The following is a 12,940-nucleotide window of genomic DNA, read 5'->3' as shown; positions in this document are numbered from 1 at the left end:
AATGATAAAATATTAAACACATTAACATTCAAGGATAAAATGTATTTTATTCTATAGTTATTTTCTTACGTAGTTATGATTTAGAGCATTCTTAATGAATTTTTTAAATATGATATTTTTTTTTATTTTAAAGAGATAACATTTAAAAAAAAAATTCTAATAAATTTTTTATTTTAATTTTTTTTATATAAAAAGTTAGTTTAGCTTTTCAAATGTAAAAAACCAAAACCATTATTTATTTTAATATTATATTTATTTAATTGAATACAATATAATTTCCTATGTTACTATTATAATATTTAAAAAAATAGATAATTCATATAAAAAATATATACTATAAATAAAACAATAAATATTTATAAAAAAATAAAAATAAAAAATTTAAATAGAAAATATATTACAGAGCATTTTTAAATTTTATTAATTATTTTAAAAAATATTTTTTATTATAGAAAATATACTCTTTACCTTAAAAAATCTCTTAGTTATTATGCTTTTTGATGTTTTCATGTCCCAAGAAAGGAACAAAACGACAGTGTCTCTATTGGAAATGGCCAGCAGACCAAATATTATTATTATTTTTTGTTTTTTTTGTTGATCGATGTCAAGAGCCCAAATGTGATTTTGTAGTTGAAGTTGAACTACTAAATTATTCATGCTATTATATAAAGTTTTATTAATTAATCTTAATTTATAGATAATCAAATACCTTTCCATTAAAACAATGTGTCTATATGTAAAATAGTATCTTCTACGCAATATTTATTGAAGATGCCAATTTCAGATTTTGACATAATATCTGTTCCAATATAACAGAGTATCCCACTCACCAAAAATTATCAAAATGGCATATCGTGTTCTATAATTCAACATTTGAGTAGCCATTTATTAAAATTTAATATGCCAACCAAAATTCCCCTGATAATTCATTTTGAAAATTTTGATTATTATATTTCATTTTCTAAGTGGTATTTTTTTTTTTGGTGGGTTATAAATGATTAAAAATTTAATAATTGAAATGAAAAATAATTGTTTCAAATAAAAGATGTTTTGTTTGGTGCAAGCAAGATGTGGCTATAATTATATTAGCAAAGTTATTATTTTCAGTTGAAATGATATGTATATATGCAATTACTAAAAAGAAATTTATATTTTTAAAAAGAAGAAATCCATTGTGAGTAAAATATAACTTTTGAAAGTGTATTTTGAATATTTGAAATTTATTTTTTTGGGGCAAATATAATAGTTTGAGTAATTATATTAATATTTTATATTATGAAATACAAAATAACATAGACATGAAAAATATACAAAGTTTAATAACGCTTCACGATTGTTTAAAAAATATAAAAAATGTGATTATTCATTAACTAACCAATAGCCCCCCCCCCCCCCCCCAAAAAAATAATAATAATAAAAAATTATTTCTCGAATATTTAACTAAATAAATCCATATATATATTTTATTAAATATCTGTTTAACCAATTAAAGTGTATTTTTTCTGTTTGTTGTCCAAATACACCAAAAAATCATAATATATATCACTAGTCCAACTGCATCCCAACTAACAGTCTGGTTTTAAATCCCGTTAAGAAAGAAAGAAAAGAAGAGGAAAAAAAAAAAAAAACCCAAAAAGGAATAATACACGACGCGCTGTAACAGGAGGTCGCGTACACGTACCAAAACCACTCGCTTTAGAGTTGTTATTTTAATTTAATAAAGAATATTAAAAAAAAAAAATCAAAATTTTATTCATCAATTTGTCTCCACGCGGCAGGAGGAGGGCTGGTTGTTAATTCAAAATCCTGAACAAAGCCCAAAAAACACAAATATTACAGGGCGGGAAAAACCCTTATCTCCCAAAATCGTGGATTCCACGGATACGAACCCAATCAAAAAAAAAAAAAAAAAAAACCTTCATTTATTAATTTTCAATAAATAAATAATAAATAAATAATAATAATAATTAAACTTTAATTAAATTAACAAAATCAATATAATTAATCCCCACCAATCCCATTGCTTAAAAACGAGAAAAAAAAAAAAACTTTTTTTTGATTATTTATTTATTTATTTTTTAAATTTCGAATCCCACTTCCCAAAGTTTCGTGTTTCTCGAACTACAAACAAAAAAAAGGCACAGAGAGACAAGAAGGCCGTCCTTCTCAATCTCTCTCTCTCTCTCTAAAATCTCGGACCTGAATTTTATTTTGGCCACTAAAAATAGGAAAAATACATTGCTTTTTCGCTCTGTTGTTTAATATTATTGTTGTTGTTATTATTATTATTTTTAATTGTTCACTTTTTATTGACGGATCGGTGCTGAGAAAACTTGGGGGGTTTATTATTATTATTATTGTTGTTGCTGTTGTTTTCTCTCCAGCATTTCCAAATATATTTCCCAGGAAATTTCAAATTCCCCCTTTTTTCGATCTCGAGCCTCCAAGTGCGATATTTTCATCGCTGAGGAGTTTCGCGATTCGCATGTCACATCAGGTTCGTAAGTCCTTTTTTTTAATTTTTTTTTAATTTTTGGGTTTTTACATTTTTGCATTTCTGTGTAATTTTTTTTTTTTTTTCCATGGAGAAGCTAAAGGGTTTTTGGGGGCGGATCTGGTAGTTTTTCGTTGTGTATTTTTAGAATTGTGTCCAAGAACTGACAATGCAGCTTGGTGGATTTGTGTTGAGGGGTTCGAATTATGAGCATTATGTTTTTTGCCTTTTTTAAATTTTTTTTTGAGTTATTTTGAAAATTGTGTGGACGTTTGGTTGGTGAGAAACTGGGTTTTACAGTTGTTTTGTGTTTGTTTTTCTTTGCTGAAAAAAATCAAGTTCGAAATGTAAGCGAAAAATTTTAAAAATACAGTTTAGTGTGGAGTTATAAAAGTGCAGGACACGAAAAGGATCTAAGAGCTTTAATTTGCCTTTTCTTGTACCTCGTTTTCTTTTTTACCTTTTTTTTTTTTTTGGTTAATCTTCTTAAACCTCAGGAAGCTTCATAGGAGGGGTTTAGCGGCTTACCTAAGATAATTTTACTAAGTTAATATGGATTATGAGCATCAATTCCAGAGTAGCACTTAGCTTATCATCACCTCCTTTTAAGTCCTTCCTTATTGTCGTTGAGAACAAGAAACAACAAATTTCCTATTCAAGTATGTGAAATTGGTTATCTTGATAGAATATTATATGGGCATACCCCCCATGATGAAATGAAGTTATGAACACTATTCGTTGAATCAATGCAATGCCATTGGAGATCTTATAATATCCCATGTCGAAGACTCACACAGCCATTGAAGAATTATGGCTTCAGGACACTTGGATTGGCTATATCTTGTTACAATGGTATATGGGCATACCCCCCTTGATGAGATGAAGTTATGATGAACACTGTTCTTTGAATCAGCGCAATGCTATTGGTGATCTTATAATATCCCAAGTTGAAGACTCGCACAGCCATTTAAGAATTGTGGCTTCTGGACACTTGCATTCTTGCTATTGTGCCAACACCTTATCCTTTTATATGGAATTGTTTCTTCCTTTTGCTAATGTGCATTGTCTTTGTTTCGTTATAGCTCTGTGTCTATATTGATTATGGATGCTATTAATTCTTGTAGGTTTAGCCATGAATATCACATTAGAGTCACTGACAGATGAACAGTGGGGACTTGAAAGTTCAAATGGAACCGTTAATGAGGAAGCTGGAGGAGAACAAAATTATGTTGCCATGTTTCGAGGTACTTAATACCTGAAGCCATGTGCCTGTAGCTTGGTTTAATTCCAAATGCTTCTTTCTTGACGATATGCCTATGAACTCTGATTTTTGTTTAGGTAACCAGAAATCATCGCTGGTGGAGTGGTTAAATTGTATGGTTCCTCATTTGAGGTTACCACTGGGAGCTTCAGTGGAGGAAATGAGGGCTTGCTTGATTGATGGCACTGTTTTGTGCACTGTTTTAAATCAACTCTGTCCTGGTTGCATTGAGATGGTAGGTTTGCAGTTTATTCTGTCTGTCTACTTATGGCCTCTTTTGTCACTAACTTGTGCTATACTCTATGATTTCCGTTATATGTTCTGTCTTTATCTTTTTCTTTTTTGGTGCTTTTTAATTGCACAAACATGGAATTCTATCTTGGCTCTCTAAGTCATTTTTTTTTATTTTTAAATTTCTTTTTCCCACTTTAGGAAAGCAGTTCTGATCCTGATTTCACAAACGTAAAAAGGTTTCTTGTAGCTGTTGATGAATTAGGTCTGCCTAGCTTCGAACTGGCAGACTTACAGCAGGTATGTAAAGATCCACATTTCCTTCTCTCGCTCAATTTATTTGTTTTATAGTAACTCAATCATGGGTATTTGCTTGTGGTTTCGCATCAGTTTAAGCAATTCCATTAGTTAGGTTGGTTGAAACCAAGTACATCATGATCTACTTTGCCGTAGGCTATTAGGTGAGGTCTACTGGTAAGATCTGAATTATGGGCAATACTTTTTGGTGTATATTCCAAATTGGAATAGAACCTTGAGAATCTTTGTTTTATATTTAGCAAACTGAAAATAAATGCACCTGTATTCGATGTAAAACTGTTCGACAGTTAAGTGCTTGCTCTCTTATCTACTTTTTAGCTTCTCTGAAATTAATTAGTGGTATAAGATTGTTTGCAGGGATCAATGGTGCCAGTTTTTCATTGCCTTAGTACACTAAAGGCATCTTTTGATTATGCTGCTGGGGGAGAGAACAATGAAAATCATACAAGAAAGAGATGGGATTTTTCAGAGACAGGATCTCTGGAGGATATTGATTTTTCCCAAGGGGATGTGTCAACCTGTGGACAACTTCCTGGGCATTGTCCTGTTATATCAGGTATGATCACTGTTTTCTTGAGTTATTTGGGTAAGATCTTAGTCAAATTAGTCCGCAATTTGCTAGCTGAATGCACAGTAACAATTATCTAGCAATCCAAGTGAAATTTTTAGATATGCAAAGCATCTGTGTTTTCATGATTTGCAGCAATCACTTGCTGAGTGCTGTACATATTTCAATCCAAGCATCATATAATTTTTGACTTGACATTTAGTAGGAATAAACTAGCATCCTTTTGTCTCACTTCCTTCTTGGCTGATAAAATATATAGGGCATTGCTTGAGATTGGCTTGTCAGCCAGCTTGCCTCAGAACTGATGCTTTAGCTTGATTCATTACTTCCTGATAATGAGCACTTGTGATATTTTGTACTTTTTATTTTTATTTTTAAGACCTAATCAAATTTTAAGTCCTCTAGTTATGTAATTGTTCAGCAGTTTTTTATTTAATTATTTTATAAACTAATCTACTTTCAACGGCTGGATTCTTAGTTGGACACTTAATTATTAGGGTTAGAAATGTTGGCTTATACTAGGGCTGCTATGATTGTGCTGTATGTTTTGGTAGTTATTCAATTTTGACTTCTCCAGAGATTCCATTGACACAGCCCTTGGAGGGCTGGAGCAACTAAAGTGTTGAGAATTCAATTTTATATATGGAATTGGGCTTGTATATTGAATTGAATTAAAAAATACGTGTCTGAGATCATGTGATTGTGACAAGTGCCCAATGGCTATTTTTTATTTTTATTTTTTTTATTTTTTAACCTTGTGAAAATAGCTTACTAGATTATATCCCTGATTTATTCAATATGCCCTTATATTGTAGTTAGTATCTGATTTCTGTTTAGTCTTTTTGAGTTTGTTACGCTAATTTAGCATGTGATTTTCTGTATTGCTTACTTTATTCAATTTCTTATGTTTCTTCATTCTTGTTTTAAGAGCCGTTATCTGCCCATGAGGTGTTGCAACTGAAGCAAGCTGCCAATCTATCCGAAGATAAGATTTTGGAATTGACAAAATCAAACAGTTTTGATGTAAGCTCGCAAACTTTTCTTTTTCCTCCTTTTAAAGTTTATGAAAAGTTATCAATTAAATGTCTCATTTGTTTATAGTTTTGGCAACATTGCCATTAATGTTCTAAATGACAAATAATTGCCTGATTTCAAATGTTATATATCTATATTCATTAGGAAATAATGATACGTAAATATTAATAAATTTTGTAAAACATATCAAAAAATTATTTACTGCTACAAGGAGTTGTTATAGTAGCATTTTATTTATACTTGAATAGATTTTTCTTTTTAACCGTTTCACAAACAAAATTATTTTCGGACAAGGCATCCAATCCTGCAATTATTCTGGTATTGATAGACTTGTGATAAAGTTTTTCTTTTGCATGTACAAACTTTTTGATGCAATTCTCATTTTTGTTTTGAAATTTTTTTATGCAGAATGCTTCAACTCAATCGCTTTTCCTAATGGTGTATAGGATCCTAGATGATAGCATTGAAAGAAAGAACGGGGATGTTTCCAATGTATGAGGATGCATGCATGTTGATGTTGCTAAAGCATGCATGAAAAATTGGTTAAAATATTCTTTGTTTTCCCTTCTGTACATATTTATATTTTATGTCTAACACGTAACTTTTTTTAATTCTTTGCTCAGCGTGTTGCATATCTATTGAGAAAGTTTATGCAAGTATTTGAGCAGCGAATCTCAAATCAGGCACAGAACTTGAAAAATGTAAGATACCGTGTGTTTCCTTCAAAAGAAAACATTTTTCATTACTCTGCTTATCAATTTTGTGTTTATATTGTTGAATGCTTGTAGCAAAACAATCTCTATAGGGCTCGTGAGGAGAAGTATCAATCTAAAATAAGAGTACTTGAAACCCTTGCAATGGGGACTACTGAAGAAAATGAGGTACTTTTGTTATAATTTTTCAGGTATTCATCTTTTTATAGAAAAGCACTTATATTTGACTTCCCTAATAAAATTTTAAACTGATCTTTCTCTGTGCAGGTTGTTTTGAACCAGCTTCAGCGTGTGAAGGTGTTTATTCTTTATAACATATTGAATGATATTACCATATGTATCTTATGTTATATTTCATGAACTTGTTCATTTTAGAAATCTTTGGATTATGTTTCATTCCTTTTAACATGCTTTGCTGTGTGATTTATGTTCTGGTAATTATGACCTACTATTGTTTACCATAGTTGGCCTGATAAAATAACTAATATTTATGCATATATGGCTTCATTTCTCAAGTTAAAATGATTTTTCACGTTGCTTTTAGACTGTGTAAAATATACATTCTGAATCTTGCATGCTTTGATTATGCTCACATTCTACAAATTGGACATGGTTTAAGTAATAATTCGATTTCTTAAGCTGCAACATGTCTGCTTGAGAATTCCTTTGTATTTTTCACGTTTAATCTGTGAGATGCTGATAAATTAATATATTTAAAATGTCTGATAAAGACTCTAAATCCTTGTATTTGTGTGTGAAGCGGGACTGAATTTTGTATAATATGTGATGTAGCTGATAGGTACCAGTTATCTTGCTTGCTCTCCTACCTTGTTTTTATATGTTTTTGGCTTTGCAGATTGAGAAATTTGAAGTAGAGGAGAAGAAAAAACATGAAGAACAGGATGCGGATAGAATAAAGAAAGAGAAGTATTTTAGTGATATGGAGATTTCTACACTAAAACAAGAACTAGAAATGACAAAAAGCTTGCATGAAAATCATTACCTGCAGTTGGAGGAAACCTCTAAGGAGGTTAAAGTTGAATTAGAAAAGCAGTTAAAGGAACTGCAGTGTCTTCTAATGGATTCAGGGAAAAAAGTCAAAGAACTAGAGGCATTTTCTGAATCTGAATCACGGAGATGGAAAAACAAAGAGCACATTTATCAAAGCTTTGTAAATTTACAATTTGAAACACTGAAGGTTTGTCTGAATTGCCATGGTCCTCAACCTCATAGTTTGTCGATGCTGTTACCTTGTAATTTATAGTTTATTATTTTGTTAGGAATTAAGGGCTTCCTTGGAGTCCATAAAGCTTGAAATCTCGAAGAGCAAAAAAAGTTACTTTGAAGAATTTAATTACTTGGGTAAGAATAATATTTACTAGCTAAAGTTTGCTTTTCCAGTTATTGCATTTATTCTTTTCTTTTCTTTCTTTCTTTTTTTTTTTTTTTTTTTTTGTTTTTGGCAGAGAATTTCTTCATGATGAAAATGTTTTACTTCCAATAGGATCGAAGCTTAGAGGACTTGCAGATGCTGCTGAAAATTACCATGCAGTTCTTATAGAGAATCGCAAATTGTATAATGAGGTTCAAGATTTAAAAGGTATATATAGTATTCTTTTAGTTGGTTGGCTAGTTTTGCTTGTTAGCTGATGATGTTTGTTACTTTCCTTTACTTTCCTGTAGGTAATATTAGAGTTTACTGTCGGATAAGACCATTCCTTCCAGGGCAAAGTAGGAAGCAAACCACCATAGAATATATTGGTGAAAATGGTGAGTTAGTTATTGCAAATCCCTCTAAACAAGGAAGCCGCAGACTGTTTAAATTCAACAAAGTTTTTAGTCCTGCAGCCACTCAAGGTATTAATTTCCTATCTTATTTAAATGATGTTTGAATTTACTAATATTTTTGTTCTTGTTGCTATATGCCTTTATAAGTACGATTACTAACAGTTACATCATATGTCAAAATGTCAACAGAGGAGGTGTTTTTAGACACTCAACCATTAATTCGTTCTGTCCTTGATGGATACAATGTTTGTATATTTGCTTATGGTCAAACTGGCTCAGGAAAGACCTATACAATGGTGTGTAAGTTATTTATATTTTCTCAGATTAAATATGTTCATATTTCACTCTTTCATGTATTATTTTCTTTTATTGCCAGAGTGGGCCAAGCTTATCCTCAACAATGGACTGGGGAGTCAACTATCGAGCATTGAATGATCTTTTTCAAATTTCTGAGGCCAGGAGGAGCTCTATTTCTTATGAAGTTGGTGTTCAAATGGTTGAGATATACAATGAGCAAGTTCGTGATTTGCTCTCAAGTGCAAGCACTCAAAAAAGATATCCTTTGTTTTTATGTCCTTGATTCAGTTGAGATTTAAATCCACACGTTGCCTTTCACTACAGGAGTAATTTTGGCAATGATTACATGCCTAGATATTTCTTTATTTGTTTAGTGCTTGATAGTTTTCTATCTTAAATGCTTTATAAGGATATTGAATGTTTCTGCTTGACTGAGTATAAATTTATTTTCCTTTAACTTGCACACACTTGGGATTTGGAATACTGCCCAACCAAATGGGTTAGCTGTACCTGATGCTAGTATGCATCCTGTAAAATCAACTTCAGACGTTCTACAGCTGATGAACATTGGGTTAACGAACAGGGCAGTTGGTGCAACAGCCCTAAATGAAAGAAGCAGCAGATCCCATAGGTTTACTCTCTGTGAAAGTTTGTTTGCACACCTACATTGCACATTGGATTTATTCCTTAAGCACATTTTGTTTAACCAATTGATGCAGTGTTCTCACTGTTCATGTTCGTGGAATGGACTTGAAGACCGATACTGTTCTGCGTGGCTGTCTACATTTGGTAGATCTTGCTGGCAGTGAAAGGGTGGATCGCTCTGAAGCAACTGGAGATAGGCTTCGGGAGGCACAACATATAAACAAATCACTATCAGCTCTAGGAGATGTAATTTTTGCTTTAGCACAAAAGAATGCTCATGTACCATATCGAAATAGCAAATTAACTCAAGTCCTTCAGAGCTCTTTAGGTGACCTTATAAATTGTGGTTTAGATACATTACATGAATCTTAGTTCCATATTTCAAAATGTCTATTGATGAATTCTTTACTTTCATGATTGTAGGTGGTCAAGCAAAAACCCTTATGTTGGTACAGCTTAATCCTGATGTGGAATCCTATGGGGAAACTATAAGCACCTTGAAGTTTGCAGAGAGAGTTTCAGGTGTTGAATTAGGTGCTGCGAGGAGCAACAAAGAGGGAAGAGATGTTAGAGAACTGATGGAACAGGTTTGAAGCTAATCACCACTTCTCTCTCTCTCTCGTCTGTTCCATTTTCCTACAAAATGTTTTCATTCCTGAGCTTGAAATGAATCCAAGTAGGAATTCCTAAATCCATAAACATTTAACTGGAAATTGATTAGGTCATTTTGATGCTGTAGTGCATTTCCTATGGACCAATTGGCTGTCTTATGGGAATCTTAGGAATCTAATTATTTACTAGATATGACTTTTTATGCTGTGTATTGGAGCTATAGAAAAATGTAAAGCATATGATAGTCAATAAAAGGAGTCACCGTCTGGTATCATGTGCCATATCGTAGATGCATTTGCGTTTGTATTGTAATAATTCGTAAGCCTTGCTATTGATTGGATGTGTAGCATTTCAAACTCCAATTACAATTGGTCTTTGCATTTCTATTATTTTGGTGTTGAATTTTGCTTGTTCATTTCCCCTTACTGTTCCTATGAATATCTCTGTTGCTTCTTTCCTCCTGGTTATGGTCTAAAGGTTTCCCTCTACCCGCAATTCATGTCAAATTATCTATTCTTTTTTCAGGTTACGTTCCTTAAGGACACAATTTCCAAGAAAGATGAGGAGATTGAACAGTTGCTGAAGGCCAATACTAATGGTTTGAGGCGTGGAATGAGCCCACTGAGATATGGGTCTTCATCTCCAAGAAAAAGTTCACTTGCAACTCCGAAACAGAACCATAAAGTGTCAGAAGGAAAAGGATTACGTCTATTTGATAAAATAGCTTCTGATTTTGACAACTGCTCAGAGTATAGTGATAAGCATTCTGAAGCTGGTTCTCAGAAGTCAATGAATGGCTTTAGACATCAGAATGATATTCCCTCTCAGTCGAAGCCTGCAGGAGATTCAAGTAAGGATTTAACCGAAGATTTTGAACTCTTGGGCTTTGGAGATGCAGATTCAGAGGAAAGATTGAGCGACATATCTGATGGCGGTCTTTCCATGGGAACAGAAACTGAAGGTTCCATTTCCAGTGTTGTAGAGTATACTCTTTTCCCTGACGTTGCAAAACCAGTGGAAGACACTAAAGCTGGTAACGTAGAAGTTAAAAACTCTCAAGCTAATGTAATAGAAACTGAAAATTTACATGTTAAAAAGCCTCAAGCTGAGAGAATTCAGGCGGGGAACACTCAGGCAGAAAAGACACAATCTGAGAAAACAGAAAAGTGAGTGTTTTCTATTTTGCCCTGCTGAGGGACATTGCTAAAGTTCAATCTAATGTCCATTCTCTATCATATTTGTTTTTCTGTAGTATTCATTTCAATGATCACCCTCTACTGTTTTTATGTCTCTAAAAATACTTTGACTTGGAAGTTGTTCCTCTCACTTTGCTTTGCTAATTATTGCAAAAAGTTTCAAATGGATCTAATGTCTTGTTTTATTTCATCAGACTTGAAACCAGGAACAGTTTACCATCGAAACTTCCGAAGCCCACTCAAAAGCTTGTGCAAACAAAATCTTCTCGTTTGTCATTGGCCAAAAGTTCCTCAAAGGTTTTGCCAAGTACGTATTGTTTTTGCTTTCACTTTATTTGAATACTAATATTTGTAGTCCTAGTTCATTTTACTTTTTACCCCATATTCTCATTCCGTTTCCTCCTCCCCTTTTTTTTTTTAAAATTTTTTTTTTAATGGACATCAGGTCCTAGGAAAGCTGTTCCTAGCAGCAGCTCTTCCTCACCAATGAAGAATTCCAAACGATGGCATTAAAAGTGGCTAAAATTTGATGGCAATAGAATTCATAGAAATACTGTGTGTGCATTCTTGATAGGAATCCATTGTAGTTTGTGTTAACTATATGCTCCCCATTTGTCTCTATATTTCAATAGGCAGTTGGTTATCTTGTAATATATCTATTTTAAGGATGATAGTTAACAATTTCTTCTTCTTTTTTAGTTTTTTTGGTTCTTTTTTCCTTTTTTTTTGGAGTTTGTTTGTACTCAGTTTGGTTATAGATGCTGTAAGATTCTGACACATGTCATGTTACCTATTCCTTCCACTACATGATTAGATGCAACGTGGGGAAAGTTATTTAGTGATCCAAGCAATTATTTCTTCTCGAAAAGTACTATTATATGCTTTAGGACCATATGGCTGATGCCGCTAACGAAGACAAATAAAAACCTACATAATATAAAATTTCATCTCTTGGATACTATTTTTCCTTATTACAACAAACATAAGTATTATTTATATGCAAAGAGAACGTCGTTCGAGCTTCAGTTTCATGGAACAGTATTTGTTGAGAAGCCATTCTTTCCAATTCCTTATAGCTCTACTTAAAATTTCTCCAACATTTCACGTTTGGCTCCCTCCTTTTGAGCTTCATTTTTCATGGAAATTCTTGAAATTCCTTATTGCATGCTTAAGAAGTATGCTCATTTAAAGAACTTACAAATTTGTCGTTCACTAAGAATGCAGAACCTACCGAGTTGTGGTTGCATCAGCTTATAAGTTTGATGAAAATGTTAGGTTTTTGATAACATTTTTCTACATTTTTGCTTACCATAATAAAAAAAGAAGGTATCTTTATCCATCTTACTTTTTTCTGAACAACTCTAGATCTAGACATAAACTGGGACGAAGCTGTTCAATGGCAAGGGTGGGCTAAGCCAAATAAAAATTAGATAATATATTATTAGTATTATGTTTAGTTTTGATCTATTGGGCTAGGCTACCTAGCTTCCCTTATGTTATATGCAACCGATTGACCTGCACCAATTAAAATTTTTTGGTGACCGATGACTGATCGGTCCGATAACTGCCACCGACAAAGAGAAAGCGCTTGACTTCGGTTCTTCGAATCCCATAGCTGTTAGTCACCGAAACCGATCGATTCTTCTGCCATATATGTTTTAACATTTATATATATATATATAGTATTATAAATAAAATAAATGGAATCTTTTTCTTGAAATTTGGCACTTCTTCAAGCTTAGCGAGAGACGGAGAGCACGAGAGGCAGAGTAAGAATGAGAG

The 12,940-nt window shown here is 32.6% G+C and overlaps 1 protein-coding gene across 1 annotated transcript; it reads left to right on the top strand.

Annotated features, from left to right (window-relative positions):
* The first annotated feature begins 2,098 nt into the window (after window positions 1–2,098).
* LOC107405975 (kinesin-like protein KIN-14J) lies at window positions 2,099–11,935 on the top strand. Its single transcript, XM_060818432.1, has 22 exons — window positions 2,099–2,497; window positions 3,619–3,738; window positions 3,833–3,990; window positions 4,188–4,286; window positions 4,662–4,860; window positions 5,801–5,895; window positions 6,316–6,399; window positions 6,531–6,608; window positions 6,696–6,788; window positions 6,888–6,917; window positions 7,477–7,818; window positions 7,901–7,982; window positions 8,125–8,220; window positions 8,304–8,477; window positions 8,598–8,704; window positions 8,785–8,964; window positions 9,173–9,336; window positions 9,425–9,678; window positions 9,774–9,937; window positions 10,488–11,128; window positions 11,353–11,465; window positions 11,604–11,935. Exons 2-22 carry the CDS (start codon window positions 3,627–3,629, stop codon window positions 11,669–11,671), a joined length of 3,333 nt encoding a protein of 1,110 aa, XP_060674415.1. The 5' UTR covers window positions 2,099–2,497; window positions 3,619–3,626; the 3' UTR covers window positions 11,672–11,935.
* Window positions 11,936–12,940: the final 1,005 nt, after the last annotated feature.

This window comes from Ziziphus jujuba, chromosome 6 (assembly GCF_031755915.1).
Source record: "Ziziphus jujuba cultivar Dongzao chromosome 6, ASM3175591v1".
Lineage (NCBI taxonomy): Eukaryota > Viridiplantae > Streptophyta > Magnoliopsida > Rosales > Rhamnaceae > Ziziphus > Ziziphus jujuba.
The sequence above is the reverse complement of the archived record's forward strand: the minus strand, read 5'-3'. Positions and strand labels throughout refer to the sequence as shown.